Raw genomic sequence first — 15,894 nt, 5'->3', positions numbered from 1 at the left:
CGTCACCCCTGCTTTATTCGGGCTTCGGGCTGAGCCTCCAGCCAATGCGTCTGCTCAGGACAGAACTGGTGGGGCGCCCCTAAAAGATCAGAGGATGGAGAAACTTGCCTGGTCAGGGGCCCTGAGTAGCTGCTCAAATAGCTGGTGGCATGTGAGAGAGACCTGACAGGAACGAGCCCTTCGTCAGGGGTGTCTGCGGAGGGTGCAGGGCGGGTGGGAGGCAAATGCTTTTGACGGCAGGAGGGCTTGAGGCAGAAAAGCAGCTGGGACAGCTCAACCCAAGGGGTGCCGGGTCTTCTGGACCATCAAAAGGCTCTTCCTAATGCCCCTTCCACAAGCACATCAGGTCAAGAGCTGTTGCAGTGAGACAAGACCTTGTTCCTTGGTGTGTCCTGGCCTGTTTGGCCTCTCCGTAGCGGAGGGGACTGGGTTCTAGCGGAGGGGACTGGGTTCCCGCGAGGCACACCGCAGTTTCACAGCACGTCGCGAGGCGGGCCGGCTCTGGGAAGCTGCTTGAGCTCGTCCCAAGCCCTGGTGCAGCGCCTCTCGCTCCTGTCCCCAGCAGCCTGCAGAGCTCCCTGCCTCCTGGCGCGGCACCGCACGCCCCAAACACGGCTCCCACCGCACGTCCCACGGCCTGGGGTCCCCTCTGCTCCATGCAACCAGCTCAGCAGAGCGGGGCACAAGTGTCCCCCTCCGAGCTGCTGCCACCAGACACGGCTGGGGGCAAACCAGGCTCCCCCACGGCGGGGCACCCACACGAGGGAGAGTTCCTGTTGTTCTGCGGCAGCTCCCCATTGCTATCTGCACAGATGCAGGCTGAGCTTTATCTTGGTACTTCTCCCTTGCTACCGTTTCAGCTCAGATGTTCTTTCTTTGAAATGAAGGTTGGGGGGGGGGGGGGAGAGACACCCCATCCTGCAACGTTTCTCATCTCTTTCCTTCAGATCAAGACCACAATCTGCTTGAAACTGCTTGCTAGCTGCTGAGTGCTGGGCTTCGAAGGACCAAGCCTACGGGGGCCAATTGCAGCCCCCCGAGCCTTCTGCCAGAGCCGTGGCCAGAGCGGGTGTTCACGGATGCTGAGATGAGGCGCCTTCGCGGCAGAAGCCCTGGAACCCCCTACTTGCCCGTCCCAAGGCCAACGGGAAGGCAAAAGCTCTTTGGCCCCAGAGGGAAGAGTTTGCAGACAGGGAGGCCCAGAGAGGAGCAGGGCAGGAGCAGCCCGCAGCCCGGCTCCCTGGGTTGGTGGCCCGTGGCCAGCGGCATGCCCGGTGACTCCTGCCCTGAGCCCACCTGCTCCCGCGAGGGCGTCCATCTCCAGATTGTGGGGGGCCACAAGCAGCTGCGGGGGAAAGACAGCAAGCTTCAAATGCAAGATAAAACATCAATGATTTCTGTTGAGGTTTTCCTGCTGTGCTGCTGCACGGTCCTGATTAAAACTTTTATTTTCAGACATTCTGGTGAAAAAAAAAAAAAAATAAAAAAAAAAATCCCTGGGTGAAGCTCTGTGGAGAGCTCTGCCTGGTGGGCCTAGCCAGGCGACCCCCCAGGCTGGCTCATGGGCAGCTGGTCGTCCCCGTCTCTGTCCCACCCGCCCGTCCTGTCCCCTCTGTGTGGCCCCAGTGCCATTCAACGTCAGCCAAGGCATCCATTTGCCCGCAGGTGTTTTTCTGCTCCAGGAAGGGTGGAGTTGGTGTAAAAAAACGACTGCTTGCTCCTGGCGCTTGGTTGGTGGCATTTCCTAGCTTTGGTCTCTTCTACCGCGCAGCAGCAGGCGGGCAACTTTCCAGCGGCAAGTCCCAGTCCCCAAAGCGGCAGGATGCTTCTGGCCCCAGAAGGGAGCTGGGAAGAGCCAGCGGGGCCCCCCTGACTTGGGCTGACACCAAACGCTGGAGACCTGGCCCTTCACAGCGCTCCAAGAATCGTCCCAAGGAGCTGGGTGTCAGTCCGTCGAAATCGGGTGGTGGCGATGGTGGGTCTCTGTAGGAAAAGGGTCTCTGCAGTGCATCTCTGGATTTGAAGGAGAACAAGAACACGAAGGAGAAAGTTTCAGGATCACCTCCTTTAGACCACAGTCACGACTGTAAATGGCAAAGTTTTGTTGATTTTTTTTCTTCAAGTGCCTTTTCTTTAGAAATTTGCATTTCCTCAATGCAAAAACATTAAACGGAAAGCAGACAGCTTTACGAAATGCCCGCCTGCACCCCTCCTAAAAAAAAGATAATTACTTGGACGTCAACCCAAAAAATCACATCATCGCTGGGCCGGCGCAGACCCCATCACACCTTCACCCCCTTTACGACGGGGTTGAGGTTTTGATCTTTTGGCTGGTCTGCGGCGGAAACCCTCAGTGGTGCCCGTAGGATGGGAGCTGCGGAAGAGCTCATCCCTCAGCATCCCACCGGGGTGAGCACGCCACGAACGCACACTCCCGAGTCCGGCTGCTTCTTTACAGCGTGGCGTTTCGTGCAGCTCCCGACAGCCCCCGGTGATTGCCAGAAAACCAATCCCTCCCCTCCCTAGGTCTGGATGTAGGCCTGGGCAGCTGGAGAAGCTGGACCAGATGTCCCTGCTGGCTGCAGGGGGGGTTGGACTAGATGACCTTTAAAGGTCCCTTCCAACCCAACACATTCTATGATTCTGTGACCAGCTCAGTGCCTGTTCTCCAAACGCCAAGCCCAGTCCAGAGCTCTTCTACTGCACCTGGGACAAGCTTGGCTTTCCCCTCGCATCTTCTGCCCTGTGACCAGGTCTCCGGTGAGCAGACACCTTCCTCAGGAGGGAGGGAGCTGCACGGCGCTCCTGCCATCCCCACTCGGTGTGGCATGGCCAGCCATGGTCAGCGTGGTGTCACTGAGGCCACAAGGCTGCTCCAGAGGCCTGGCTGGAGCCTCTGGCCCAGGGTGGGCTGTGCAGGACCCATCAAACCCCTCATGTGGGCTCATCAACACCATGTTGGGTGCTGGTGGATGAGAAGCTCAGCGTGAGCAGGCAATGAGCGCTTGCAGCCCAGAAAGCCAACCACATCCTGGACCGCATCAACAGAAGCGTGGGCAGCAGGTCCAGGGAGGCGATTCTGCCCCCCTGCTCCGCTCTGGGGAGACCCCACCTGGAGCACTGCGTCCAGCTCTGGAGCCCTCAGCACAAGAAACACATGGAGCTGTTGGAGCGGGGCCAGAGGAGGGCCACAGAGATGCTGGGAGGGCTGGAGCCCCTCTGCTGGGAGGACAGGCTGAGAGAGCTGGGGGGGTTCAGCCTGGAGAAGAGAAGGCTCCAGGGAGACCTTCCAGCCCCTTCCAGTCCCTAAAGGGGGCCTACAGGAGGATGGGGAGGGACTCTGGAGCAGGGACTGTAATGACAGGACGAGGGGGAACGGTTTCAAACTGAAGGAGGGGAGATTGAGATTGGATATTAGGAAGAAATTGTTTGCTGTGAGGGGGGTGAGCCCCTGGCCCAGGTTGCCCAGAGAAGCTGTGGCTGCCCCATCCCTGGAGGGGTTCAAGGCCAGGCTGGACGGGGCTTGGAGCAGCCTGGGCTGGTGGGAGGTGTCCCTGCCCAGGGCAGGGGGTGGAACTAGATGGTCTTTAAGGTCCCTTCCAACGTGAACCATTCTAGGATTCTATGATTCTATGTTAGACCCTCTGGGGCAGAGCCCAGCCCGACGCCAGACTCGCCCCCAGAAGAGCTGCTTCTTCCCGTGTCGGTGTGGCGATGGCGGGGAGGAACCAGCCCTCACCCAGGAAAGGGGCCGGGAGGGCTCCGCGTAAACAGCAGGGCGATGGCCGCGCAGGGCGGGCGGTGCCGGCACCAGGCGCAGGAAGCGGGGCTGGTTTGACGCCCAACCTGAGCGCTGCAGAGGAAGGACAAGCAACACACCGTCCTGCGGTTAGTGCCGCCTGGCTGGGGCAGGGGCAACGCCTTTACCGGCAGCAGCGCTGGTGTCTGGAGAGCAGAAATTCATCCCAAGCACGGCTGCTCAGCGCCCCATGCATCGCTTCCTCCAACCTGCTGTTTTCCCTCCCTGCCTGTTATGTGTAAGAATACGAAGCGGTTTTGGGGCAGAGAACTGCTGTCTGGTTTCTACCGTCTGCGGCAGAGCCTGGCCCTGGTACCGCTGACCCAACGGCTGTTGGAGAGCGATAATTAAAACCAAACGGCCCCGGGCACCTGAGCTCGGAGCTCTCAGCTCACCACCACGGGGACCAAGGAGAAAGCAAGACCTTTGCGCGAGGTTTCTTGCAGGATACGGACTCATGGAGAGAGCTCACAGAGAGGAACGAGGGATCCGGGCGCAGTCAGAGCCCTGCATTCGGGAGGAAGGTTTTAATCAAACCAAAGCCCTGATGCCCGTGGACTTCCATGCAGGACAGCCCATGCTCCCGGCGCTCCCTGCCCGAGCTAGTACAGCCCAACCACGAGCCCAGTGACTCTTCTGAAGTTCTGGAGACTGCTCTGGGCAGTAAGAGAGGGACGTATTTATCTGCTGGTTTGTTTATACCCGCACACATGCTCGGATTTTATTTCCAGGAACTGTTTCAGGGGTTTTCCATTCTCACACCACAGCCCTCCCTCAAACGCCCTCCTCCCAGCGATGCAGATTAACTGGCAGATAAGCCCGGCTGCCACCCTGCTGCCCTCCCGGGACGCTTGCCCTGCCAGCTCGCCTGTGTGCCCCCAGCACGGCTACCCTGCTGTCAGCTTGCCCAGAGCCCCCCAGCTTCAAGCCCTGGCTGGGAAGGATGAGGAGTGGCCGGAGCAGAGGAGCGTTGGGCCGCTCTGACCCATCGGACCCCTCACGTGAGCTCACCAGCGCCGCTTTGCACCCTCTGGGGCAGGGCCCAGCCCCATGCCAGACTTGGCCCCCAGAAGAGCGGCTCCTTCCCGTGCTGGTGTGGCGATGGCGGGGAGGAACCAGCCCTCACCCAGGAAACTGAGCCGGCTGCCGGGGGGCATCTTATCGGAGACGGCAAAACCGACCCAGGGCACGCTGCGGGCAGAGGCGGCGACAGCACCTACACACTGCGCTTGTGCCACAGCGCTGCCCGCGCAGGGCATGTCTGCCATCAAGCAGCGCCCTTCCCGCCTGCCAAAGGGGCTTCTAGGACGGATCTTCCTCCTCATCCGCTCTCCTTTGCTGGGAGCCTTGGAGCCGCGCGTGCTTTTTCACCTGAAACGACACGCGGCAGGAAGGAAAGCTGGTGTCGTGTCTTGGGCAGGAACAGCTGAGTTTACACCACGTGTCGCAGACCTGCCTGAGGACTGGTAACCGGAGACTGCTCCAGAGACGGGGATTTAGGATTAATGCAAGCCCCAATTTCTTCAAGTGATGTGCAGACCCCTCAGGAGTGTTGACAGAAAGTGTCCCAGGGAATGGGCACACAGACAGGGTCTTTGGGTAGAAAAATCTCCCATAGCAGGACCAAGGATTCGGGAACAGGACGGGGCGGGGGGCAATGAAGCGTCAGAGCGATAATTGTTCTGTTGCCTTTGTCCACGAGGCCAGGAAGGGAGAGGTGCAGCAGGACCGGCGCTCAGTTTAGCATTTAACCAAATCAGACTTTCCTAATGGGCAAGGTGGAGACAACAATCGCAGCCTGGTTTGCAGGTGATTTCGGGTCAGGGAAGGGAGAGGGCAGAGGGTCCGGAGCAGGGCGGATGGTCCCATTTGAAGAGAAGTGCCAGTGGCCAGACCAGCTGCAGAGGGGAAACCATAGAGGGGAAAGAGCGTCTGCAGTTGCTGGGCTTGGCGACAAAGCGTGACGTGACCTGACACCCCCAGGAGCAAGTGGCATGAGCTACTGGAGGTACGGTATGAGACAGCCTGATCGCCAGCGCTCGTAGACACCACGCTTTGAAGCAGGTGGGCATGTTTGCAAGGGCATGGAGCCATAGGACGAGGGGCAATGGTTTAAACTAGAGCAGGGCAGGGTTAGATCAGCCATGAGGAAGAAGTTCTTTACACGGAGGGTGGTGAGACACTGGCCCAGGTTGCCCAGAGAGGGGGTGGAGGCCCCATCCCTGGAGACATTCAAGGCCAGGCTGGATGAGGCTCTGAGCGACCTGATCTAGTTCAAGCTGTCCCTGCTCACTGCAGGGGGTTGGACTAGGTGGCCTTTAGAGGTCCCTTCCAACCCAACACATTCTGTGATTCTATATTCTATGAATTGTCCTGCAGCCAAACTGCGGGGAGAAACACTAACTCACACCTCAAAAATACCCTAGGACACCTCTCCCGGTCAGCATCCCGGAGGCTTTGGGACTGCGGCGTAACGCGCTCTCTCTGCCCTGGCCTTTCTGTCCTGCTCTATCACTCATCAATCACAGCCTCAGGGCACATCGCCTGTGAGCAGGCCGGGGCGGCAGAGATGCAGATAGCCCTGCAGGGATGCTGTGCTGCTCTGATTAGCACAATCAGGCCATCGCACATGGTTTCCTGGCTGCTGGGTACAGCTGGTCCCTGGCTATAAAACCAGCCCTTGGGCACTGGGAAACTCAGACTTCCACACATCTTGGAAGGAGCGTCCAGCTGCGGGAAGAGATGTGCCAGCCCCAGCCGCCGCTGCTGGCCCTGCTGCTCCTGCTTTCCTCCTGCCCGTGCGCCGACGGCAGTAAGCTGGGGTGCCGCAACCTGCCACGAGCGAAGCTGCTGGTCTGGGCTCCGGCCGCAGCAGCCAGGGGCTCACCCTGCGGCGGGGTGTCTTGCAGGTGCTCTACGGGATCAGATTGTGGGGGGCCACGAGGCTCAGCCCCACTCCCACCCTTACATGGCGTACCTGAAGTTAGGGACGTCATCCTGCGGAGGCTTCCTGGTGGCCCCTGACTGGGTGATGACAGCCGCACACTGCACGGGGTGAGTACTTCGTACAGGGGCTTTATGCCTTTCTTCCTCCCCCAACCTGTGAGTGACGTCCATCACTGGAGTAATTTTGGAGCATGCTCCTCTTCCTCCTCCGCTGAGCGGCTCTCTCCGCCTGCCTGCAAAAGGGGAGGGACGCGGGTGAGACCCAACCTGTTTCCCCCCTTCTCCCCTCCGCTGCCACGGCCAGGAACGCCACAGTCATCCTGGGGGCTCACAACATCCTCGCACCAGAAACGACCCAGCAGGTCCGGGGAGTTGTCAGATACCACCCGCACCCGGAATACGACCCTGACACCGTGTCTAACGACATCATGCTGCTCAAGGCAAGGCGGTCCCACAGCGGGTCGGCGGGTTGAGCGGGGCTGTGGGTCTGGCAGGGTCGGGGCAGAGCACGTCCACGCTGTCAGCTCCATCCGCAAACCACCAGGTGCCGTGGCCCCTGAGTGCTGGAGGCAGGCAGGAACGGGAGGGAGCTGGGAGGGAACGGTGGGCAGGGCTTGGAGCCACATGCCCTATTTGCAGCCGCTCGCCAGAGCTCGCAGCGCTGTGTGTCCCGCTAGACCTCCCCTACTTCTGCGCACAAAGCGTCCTTCAGCTGTTCTGCTCACAGCCTTCTCCAAAACCCCTGCTTTCTCCCAGCTGACGGCGAAGGCCACACTCAATGACTATGTCAAGACCATTCCACTGCCCAAGACCAGCAGCGACCTCCCCACGGGCACCAAGTGCAGCATAGCCGGCTGGGGCATGATCGATAACGACCAGGCGACCAACAGGCTCTTTGAAACCAAAGTCTCCATCTACAGCCGCAGGAAATGCATCCGCTTCTATCCGCATCTCAGCACCGGCATGGTGTGTGCCGGCAGCTTCCACGAGCTGAGGGATTCCAGCCAGGTAGGGGCTGCGATGGGCTGGGGGCTTGGCCGGGGGCTGGCTGGCTCCCATAGCAGGGGCCGCTGCTGGCACAGGCTCGGCTGGTTCCCAGGAGAGGTGACAAGCATTTGATTTGTGGCTCCCGTGAGGACTAGCTCTCTGGGTGCCCTGAAGCCACGGTCCAGCGCAGCCCCAGGGGCTCCGGGGTGGACGCACGGGGCAGGAGCAGCCGCAGATCCGGAGCAGAGACATGGCCCTGTTGGCGGTGCCTGGGCAGGGACGGACCAAGAAACCTGTTCCCACAGGGAAGAGACCTCTAAAACCAGCCTCTCATCTGTCCTCAGGGAGATTCTGGCGGGCCCCTGGTATGCAAGAAGGTGGCACAAGGCGTCGTTTCCTTCGGGCACAACAGCCCGCCCGGCGTCTACACCCGCATCTCCAACTACCTGCCCTGGATCAAAAAAATCATGAAGAAGTAGCAGCAGCAGCAGCATTTGCTCCAGCATCGGTGCGGCCCTGGAGACTGCGCTGTTTTCCTTCCTGCCCCTGCCGAAGGCTTGACTCCCTCCTCTCTCCTCGGGAACCCGAGTCACCCCATCAGCGCACACAAGGGTCCCCTTCTTGCTGTTCGGAGGCTGCTGGCTGTCCCACTCGCTGCCCATCTCGGGCAGCCAGCTCAGGGCCGCGTTAAATCCCCTGGCAGAAGCAGGGATCGTCCCAGGTGGCACCGAAAAAGGCTGTGCTACAACGGACCCCGTTTCCTTCCGAGATAACCCCGTCCCTGCTTGAACCTTACCGCACTTCAGACACCCACAGTAAACTCAGAGCTGCGCTTCCCCGTGTACGTCTTATTTCCCGTACCTTGCCCCGGGGAGAAAGGAGGGGGGTCTGGGTGGTGAAAGCCGGGGGTCAGCCCGTTGGGATAGGGGTGGTCACAGCCCTGCACCCACCCAACCGCTGGCACACGCTGGGGACGAGAGCGACGGTCGCCCTTCCAGGGGTCACGGGGACGAGTGTGTTGCAGGAGGAGGAACTGCCCGGGTAAAAGTGGGCTGGGAAAAGTGACGCGCGCGCACCCCGCGCACCGACTTCAGCGACGCCAGCACCTGCCTGGGAGCAGCTGACAGCCAGGGTCTGGTGTGCCAGCAGGTACCAGGGGTCAAAAGCTGCCATTCCCTGCGAAGCGATGACTGTCCCCTCTGCAGGGACGTCACCCTCGCCTGGGAGATGTTGCACCCTAGGACACAGGGCGGCAAGGACAGCAGGCTGTGTCATGGGGAAACCAGACTAATCTTTTCATCTGTTTTAGCTGTAAGAGGCTCCAGTAGGTGAAGGGAGCTGAACTTTTTGTGGACTGTGCTGTTTCTGTCCCCACCGCCTCGGGCATAGGGCAGGCGGTGGCTGAGATCCCAGGGATGGGGCTTTAGGATCCCAGAGAGGTGACATACTCCAGGCCCCAGCTTGTTGCACACCAGCGCTTTCAGCCTTTGCCTCTGCTGTTCTCCAGCAGCCACAGTCCTCCATCTCCTGAACAGCAACACGACGTCCTGGGTACAGACATGGATACGGTCTCTGAAAGGGTTGATAAAGGACCTGGGCTCACCAAAGCGCCTGACCCCATGCCACCTCCTCCTTTCCTCCCATGCCAGCTGTAGCGGGAGAGCCCGGCTCTCCCTGGAGAAGGCAAGGGCGAGCCCCAGCTGGGAGCCGTCTGCTGTGGAGCTCACGCCTCTCCCCTCAGCCGAGCGATGCTCAGAGATGAGCTTCTCCTCCCCACAAAGGATGCTCCGGCGCTGGTTTCGGACAGCCCGAATACCTCGCACCAGCCCCCCACTTCCATGGCCTGCACCAGGTGGAAAGCAACCTGCCTAAACTCTGGGCCCTGCTTTCCTTCCTTCCAGCTAGTTTCTGCTGGCGTCTCTCACATACAGATAGGAGAGCGCTCGACGCTTTCCTGGAGGAGATAAGAAGGGGCAGAGCCAGGGCATTTTGTACATAACCGAGCCGCAGAACTCCCTGGTGCAGGACGACAGCTGTCTGCGGGAGTTCAGGAGGAGACCAGACCGGTTCGCTGCGGGGAAACCCAGCGGTGGATTTTAAACATACAGAAACTATGTGCAATTCGAGGGAACGGGATGCTCGCCCTGTTCTCATAGTCCTTCCTAGGCTCCCGCTAGCCACCTCTGTCAGAGGGAGGAAACCGCCTGCGGTCTGGCCCTGACTGTCCCTGTTCTTCCCTGGAACGAAGGGACGTCACGTCGCCTTTGCCTTCAGCACCCATGGGGAAACTGAGAAGGGTCCATGGTTTGGGCTTCTGCTAACAGCTGCTATCAGCTAGGAAATCTGCAAATGAAAAGGCTGCAACTGCTTATCTTCGTAGCGCAAATCTTTGTCACGTCAGGGTTTTCCTTGAAGCTCCAGCTGCTGCAGTCTTTGCACGAGAATGGCAGGTTTTAGCTTAAAAATGGGGTTTGCCCTGTGGTACTGGGGGCAGACAGGAAAGTAAATTTACTGGCAGTCAGTGAGGGCAGCGAAAGACGAAAGACGTAACAGCCCCATTTTGTCACAGCCGGAAGGAACCGCTGCTGCGGAAGATGCCCATCTTCCACCTTCCCCAGAGCCGGGCACTGGTGCCAGCGGGGAGGGAAGGGGACATCCCAGGGCCGGAGGTGGGGGAGTGTGATGGGTGATTTGCCACCAGCCCTCCCAGCAGGGCCCCTCTCACCAGGGGCTGGAGGAGCAGGAGGTGCAGGTGCCGGGAAGACACATCCCCGCCACGCACCGCAGACAGGCACCCGGCACCGGTTTGGGATTTAGGATCGGCCGCCTGGCAGGGTGGGGGCGGCGCTGGCTGCCACACGCTTGGACGCGACCCTTCCCAGAGGAACAAGACCAGCTTGAGGGAGACGTGCCATGGGTTATCTCTAGCTAGCGAAGGGGCAGAATCCCAAACCTGCCTCCCTCGTCTCCCTCCACCCTCAACACATCACGGGTAAAGTGAGCCCCTGCCCAGGGTGAGGGAAGCGTCCTCCTGCCTCCTCTCACGTTGGCTGGTAAGAGACAGCGAACTCCCCTATTTACATCTGGAAAGAAACACTTAAAATGGTGTCTTTTGCTGTACAAAGTAAAACCCTCAGCAGCCGGTGCAGAGCAGAGACCTCCCGGCAGCAGCAGCGCTCAGGCTGCTGCGGGCCATGCTCGTGAAGCTGCTGTAACGTCTTCTTGCCCTCAGGCAGCCACGTCCAGCGTGGTGTTATAAACCCACTCGCACCCATTTTGCTCTATTAGCCAGGACCACACGTCCTGAGGAGATGCGGCAGGGTTCTCAGCCGCCGCTGCGTGGTCTTTGGAACTGGTGCATCGAGTGAAAGAAATCTCGTTCTTGCAAGGCTCATGATAAAAATCAAGAGAGTTTGCAAGTGTCCAACAACAAATACGAGCTGCAAGGGAAGACCCCACCGGCAAAGCGATGAGGATGGATGTGCTCCCTATAGCTTCCAGCTGAAAAGCAATGGGTTAACGTTGGCTCTGGGTTTAGAAGGACGTCAGATACCCCACATCGGGCCCAACACGAAGGTGGGTTGATGCCCAAGGCTAAGGCTGACTGAATTCCCCTCTCAGATCGCTGAGGCACGCAATTTGCAGATAGATTAATCAGATGAGTCTGCCTTCTGTGGTTTCCTGGAGTCTGGTCTCATGCTATAAAACCTTGCTGGGAGCAGGAAGAGACCCTATCTGCAGCCTTACCTCCGAGGGATCCGCCGAAGCCGAGAACGCTACGATGAAGCACCTGCAGAAGCTGCTGCTCTCCCTCCTGCTGGTGACATGCCCCCCAGGCAAAGCCGGTAAGTGGAGGGTCCCGGGGGCGGGGAGGGGGCTGGGGAAGGAAGAGCCCCAGGCAGCACGTCCTGCGTCCTCCGACCCCCTCATCCTCGGTCCCGTTCATTGTAGGTTATTCCTGGAATCGGATGGTGGGAGGAGGTGGACCCGGGACCCGCTACACGCCCTACGTGGCCTACCTGCAAGGAAGCAACAACCAGTTCTGCGCAGGCTTCCTCGTGGCCCCGAACTGGGTGATGACCGCGGCTCAGTGCTTCAAGTAAGTTTTTGCTGCGTTCGAACAGCACCTGGCGCGAGGAGACGGTCGCGCTGCCATGGTCGGGCTAACATCTCCCAGATGGAGGGCTAACGGGCCGAGTCGCTTCCTTCCCGGCTGTGCCCAAACTCTTTCCCCAGCGGGGAGTGCTGGGACAGAGAGGCTGTGGGGGCCAGCACCGAAAGAGCAGGGGACCGTCTGCAGCTCTCCCTCGAGCTATCCTCCCCCCAGCCCTCCCCAGCCCATATTCAGACACTTACCTTTGGTTTTATGTCCCCCTCCGTGACTCATTTTCTTCTTGCCAGACGTCCACAATGAGAAGTCCGACCGGCTTCTTCCCTCGCTGTCCCTGACCTGGCGATTGCTGGTGCCAGGCTTTGCCCTTTCTGCCACTGAAGACTGTTATCAGAATTAATAATCTCTTATGAGCAAGGTGCTTTCCCAGCTCTCTTCCATCCCTCCGGCTGGAGAAACCGGGGCATGGAAACTGGATTTCCTAGCTGTGCGTGACCCTGGGCGAGGCCGCTGCGCTCCTCGGCGCCGACGGCTCTGCCCCGGTGCCAGTGACCCGGGCTCGGGGCCGGTCCCCGCAGCTGAGCGGCAGAAAGGAGGGCCAGCAGAACCCAGGAGCCCAGATGCCCAAATCCCACCTGTTAGATAGAGAGGGACTCCCACCCGCACCCAGGGTCCCTCCCGATTTTCCTAAGGCAGCCCCTTCTGCAGACGATGTAGAGGCCAGCAAAGGTACGTTGGCACAGAGCGGGGTCCTGGTTCGGAGATCCCCCCTTGGAAGCCTGGACCGACAGTCCACGTAGCTTAGAATGCAGCAGCAGCGTCGGGCCAAACCCCCTCAGCTCCAGAGCCAGAGGTAAAGTAACCCCCGCAGAGCTCCGGTCTGTCATTCGGAAACTTGCTCTGGCTCTCGGCTGGGCGCGTTCCCCGGCAGAGCTCCTTCCTCCCAACATTCTTCTTTAAAGCCCAGCTGGTCCCTCCTGGCCGTGCCCCCGGGAGACGCGCCTCAGCGTTAACCAGGGAAGACAGGAGAAAGCTAATGACCTGCACCGTGCTTGGTTTTACCAGATACAAACCTCTGACCGTCATCCTTGGAGCCCACACAGTCCAGAGGAAAGAGGAAAGCTGGCAAATATTCGAAGTCCAAGAGTACCACTGCCACCCGGGCTTCACGAATGCCAGGAAGGGAAATGACATCCTCTTGCTGAAGGTAACGGCTGCCTGGAGCGCCCGCGTGGCCCCGTCTGCCTGCCGTGCAGGGCTGGGCCCTAACCCCGGAGCAGGAGGGGACAGCCTTTGTCACACGACGTTTACAGACCAAGCACTTATTTCTGCGTTTTCTGTCCCCTTGCCCAGCTGAAAGGCAATGCCACCAGCAACGAATACGTCAGGGCCATTTCCTTTGAAAAATCAAAGGTCTCTAGCGGGACTGAGTGCTGCATAGCTGGCTGGGGCCACAAAGCAACCACGGCCGCCTATCGCGAAGCCACCGTCACCATCGTCAAACAAAGGGACTGCCTCACCTACAACCCCGGACTCGCGGACAACTTGATTTGTGGCCGCAGTGGATCTGCTGGGGTGCCCGAAAAGGTCAGTCTCTGAACTTGGGGAGCAGGAGGCCGCGGGGGAGGTTTCAGCCAGGTGCCGGGCACAAACCTGATGTGGGCTAAAAAAAAAAAGACCCCGGACCTGGTGGGTCCTTTCTGGTGCGAGGGTGTTGTGAGCTCCCAGGGTGACTGTGGCATTCCTGGCCGTGGCAGCAGAAGGGAGAAGGGGGAAAACAGGTTGGGTCTCACCCGTGTCCCTCCCCTTTTGCAGGTTTTTTCACAGACAAGGCAGTGCCTAAAATGATTTCTTGTTGTCCCCTCGCCGTCCCCCTCGCTTGCTGTCCCGGCACGAGACGGGTCCTGGGTCTTGATCTCCGCAGATCAGCCCCTCGGGGGGTCAGCAGCGTTCCTGCTGCCTGCAGGCATCACGCTTGGGCTCAGCCCCGGGCGAAGCAGGAGGGACGAGGGGATCCTTGTCTTCCCGCAGCGGGGACATCGGGGTCTGCTGCAGCACCACAGTTTGGCTGAGAGGGGTTTGCCCTGAACCTCGCGGCTGGTCTGAGCGCGTTTTTCTGCCAGCAGAAGGGCAGAAATGAAGCAATATCTTAAGCTTCAGTGTTTGCCCAGCTGTGGTTGTGCTGGGTCCCGGACAAAACTCCCAATGGTCCCTTTTGGACCTGGAGCCATCCGCATCCATTGTGAGTCCAGGCTTCTCCTGGGAAAGCTCTGTCCTGACGTTTGCAGCCTCCATGTTCTTTGCAAACGCACCCTTTTCCTGGGGACCCCACGTGAATCAATGCTCATCCCTCTCCTCCTTCATTTTACAGCACGATGCCGGGGATCCGCTTATCTGCAACAACAAAGCCTACGGCATCTTCTCCTATAGGCATAACAATTGGCCCGGTTTCTACACGCACATTGCTCCTTACCTTCCCTGGATCAACAACGTCATGAAGTGAGCGTGACCCCTGCTCTCCCCGCAGCTCCTGCCCTGGAAAACTCACGCTTGGGGGTCCCACAGCTCACCTGCTTTTCCTTCCTTTCTTCCTGGGAAACGTCTTCCACTGATCCTCACGGACACGGCGAGGAACTTCTCTCTGGCGAAGCCAAACCACAGCAGGCTTGGCGCCGCGGTTGCACCTCGGCTGCCTTTGTTCCCTGGGCGAGCCGGAGGGTGCCCGGCCCACGCTTCCCTGCTCTGCTTGACCCCTTTGCCAAGGCGCTGGTGGCTACGGCTCTAGAAAGGAAGCAGCAGAACAGCCCCGAGCGGGGTGAGAGTAGCTGCTGGGGTGTCCGCCGCGCTTTGGGGAAGGCAGTACAACTAGATCGGGGGGATCCAAAGAGCAGCCTCCCCCCTGCCCCTTGCATCTGTGACACCTGCGTCTCCTTCGCCCGAGCCCTGGGCTTAGAGGGCGGCCCCAGCTCCGAGGGGGACACTTTCAGCTCCTGCTTCACTGCTGCTGCTCTCCCCTACCTCTGAGACCCGCTGCCTCCTTTCTCCCCTCCTGCTGTAGCTCCAGCCCTGTAAGAATACATAAAAACAATAAATAATATCTGCATTGACAACCTTTTTCCTTCCGTGATTTGGATTTCTCTCAGCCGCCAGCTCCAGTCCTGAACAGCTCGGAAGAAAGTCGCTGCTCAAAGAGCTGAATCCCAAGCTGGATGTTTCTCCCCAGCCTTGTTCTGTCCCACCTAAACCCCCAGGGGAGGTGCCCAGCCCGGTTCTCAGGGCTCCTCTCCCCAGTCCGGAGCGCTCGGCAAAACCAAAAAAGGCGGCAATCGGTCGTCTCCTGGCAGGAGATTGTCTTCCCCCCTGTGCTGCAGCGTGAGCAGGCGGGAGAGAAGAGCTACGCAGGGGAGGGGGCACTGACAGGGGGTCCCCGGGGCTATGGGATCGTTTGCCACACGTGCCCACAGTGTTGCTCAGGGGTAGAATTCATAGAAGGTGTTGGGTCGGAAGGGACCTCTGAAGGCCATCCCGTCCAACCCCCTGCAGCGAGCAGGGACAGCTTGAACTAGATCAGGTCGCTCAGAGCCTCATCCAGCCTGGCCTTGAATGTCTCCAGGGATGGGGCCTCCACCCCCTCTGGGCCACCTGGGCCAGTGTCTCACCACCCTCCGTGTAAAGAACTTCTTCCTAATGTCTAATGTCTATTATGTCTTCCTAATGTCTAATTAGCCCATCTCATCACAGGGCGGCCCAGGACCACAGCCCCGGCTCCAGCCCCTGCAGCGCCTGGGTGCCCCGTGGGACACGCTGTGCCACGGGCTGTGACAAGTTGGCCAGCAGGTCCAGGGAGGGGATTCTGCCCCCCTGCTCCGCTCTGGGGAGACCCCACCTGGAGCACTGCGTCCAGCTCTGGAGCCCTCAGCACAAGGAGGACACGGAGCTGTTGGAGCGGGGCTGGAGGAGGCCCCGGGGATGCTGGGAGGGCTGGAGCCCCTCTGCTGGGAGGACAGGCTGAGAGAGCTGGGGGGGTTCAGCCTGGAGAAGAGAAGGCTCC

At 59.8% G+C, this 15,894-nt stretch overlaps 2 protein-coding genes across 2 annotated transcripts; both read left to right on the top strand.

The window, feature by feature from the left end:
* Positions 1–6,512: 6,512 nt before the first annotated feature.
* On the top strand, positions 6,513–8,628 carry LOC134526180 (duodenase-1-like). The gene is made up of 5 exons (XM_063357779.1): positions 6,513–6,611; positions 6,709–6,853; positions 7,050–7,185; positions 7,502–7,753; positions 8,077–8,628. The coding sequence occupies exons 1-5, from the start codon at positions 6,542–6,544 to the stop codon at positions 8,209–8,211; spliced, it is 738 nt and encodes a 245-aa protein (XP_063213849.1). The 5' UTR covers positions 6,513–6,541; the 3' UTR covers positions 8,212–8,628.
* A 60-nt stretch (positions 8,629–8,688) lies between these two features.
* On the top strand, positions 8,689–14,881 carry LOC134526179 (granzyme G-like). Its single transcript, XM_063357778.1, has 5 exons — positions 8,689–11,577; positions 11,684–11,831; positions 12,909–13,050; positions 13,197–13,430; positions 14,215–14,881. Exons 1-5 carry the CDS (start codon positions 11,391–11,393, stop codon positions 14,344–14,346), a joined length of 843 nt encoding a protein of 280 aa, XP_063213848.1. The 5' UTR covers positions 8,689–11,390; the 3' UTR covers positions 14,347–14,881.
* The last annotated feature ends 1,013 nt before the right edge of the window (positions 14,882–15,894 follow it).

Source organism: Chroicocephalus ridibundus, chromosome 22, assembly GCF_963924245.1.
Source record: "Chroicocephalus ridibundus chromosome 22, bChrRid1.1, whole genome shotgun sequence".
NCBI classification, from domain to species: Eukaryota; Metazoa; Chordata; class Aves; order Charadriiformes; family Laridae; genus Chroicocephalus; species Chroicocephalus ridibundus.
This window is presented reverse-complemented; position numbering and strand designations above follow the sequence as displayed.

What these genes read in the sequence shown, in the direction of transcription:
- LOC134526180 (XM_063357779.1), top strand. Translation starts at nt 6,542, where the DNA reads ATGTGCCAGCCCCAGCCGCCGCTGCTGGCCCTGCTGCTCCTGCTTTCC. An exon ending in CTGCCCGTGCGCCGACGGCA is followed by an intron (nt 6,612 to 6,708) that starts GTAAGCTGGGGT and finishes GGTGTCTTGCAG; the next exon opens with GTGCTCTACGGGATCAGATT. An exon ending in AGCTGAGGGATTCCAGCCAG is followed by an intron (nt 7,754 to 8,076) that starts GTAGGGGCTGCG and finishes ATCTGTCCTCAG; the next exon opens with GGAGATTCTGGCGGGCCCCT.
- LOC134526179 (XM_063357778.1), top strand. Translation starts at nt 11,391, where the DNA reads ATGAGTCTGCCTTCTGTGGTTTCCTGGAGTCTGGTCTCATGCTATAAA. An exon ending in ATGCCCCCCAGGCAAAGCCG is followed by an intron (nt 11,578 to 11,683) that starts GTAAGTGGAGGG and finishes CGTTCATTGTAG; the next exon opens with GTTATTCCTGGAATCGGATG. An exon ending in ATGACATCCTCTTGCTGAAG is followed by an intron (nt 13,051 to 13,196) that starts GTAACGGCTGCC and finishes CCCCTTGCCCAG; the next exon opens with CTGAAAGGCAATGCCACCAG.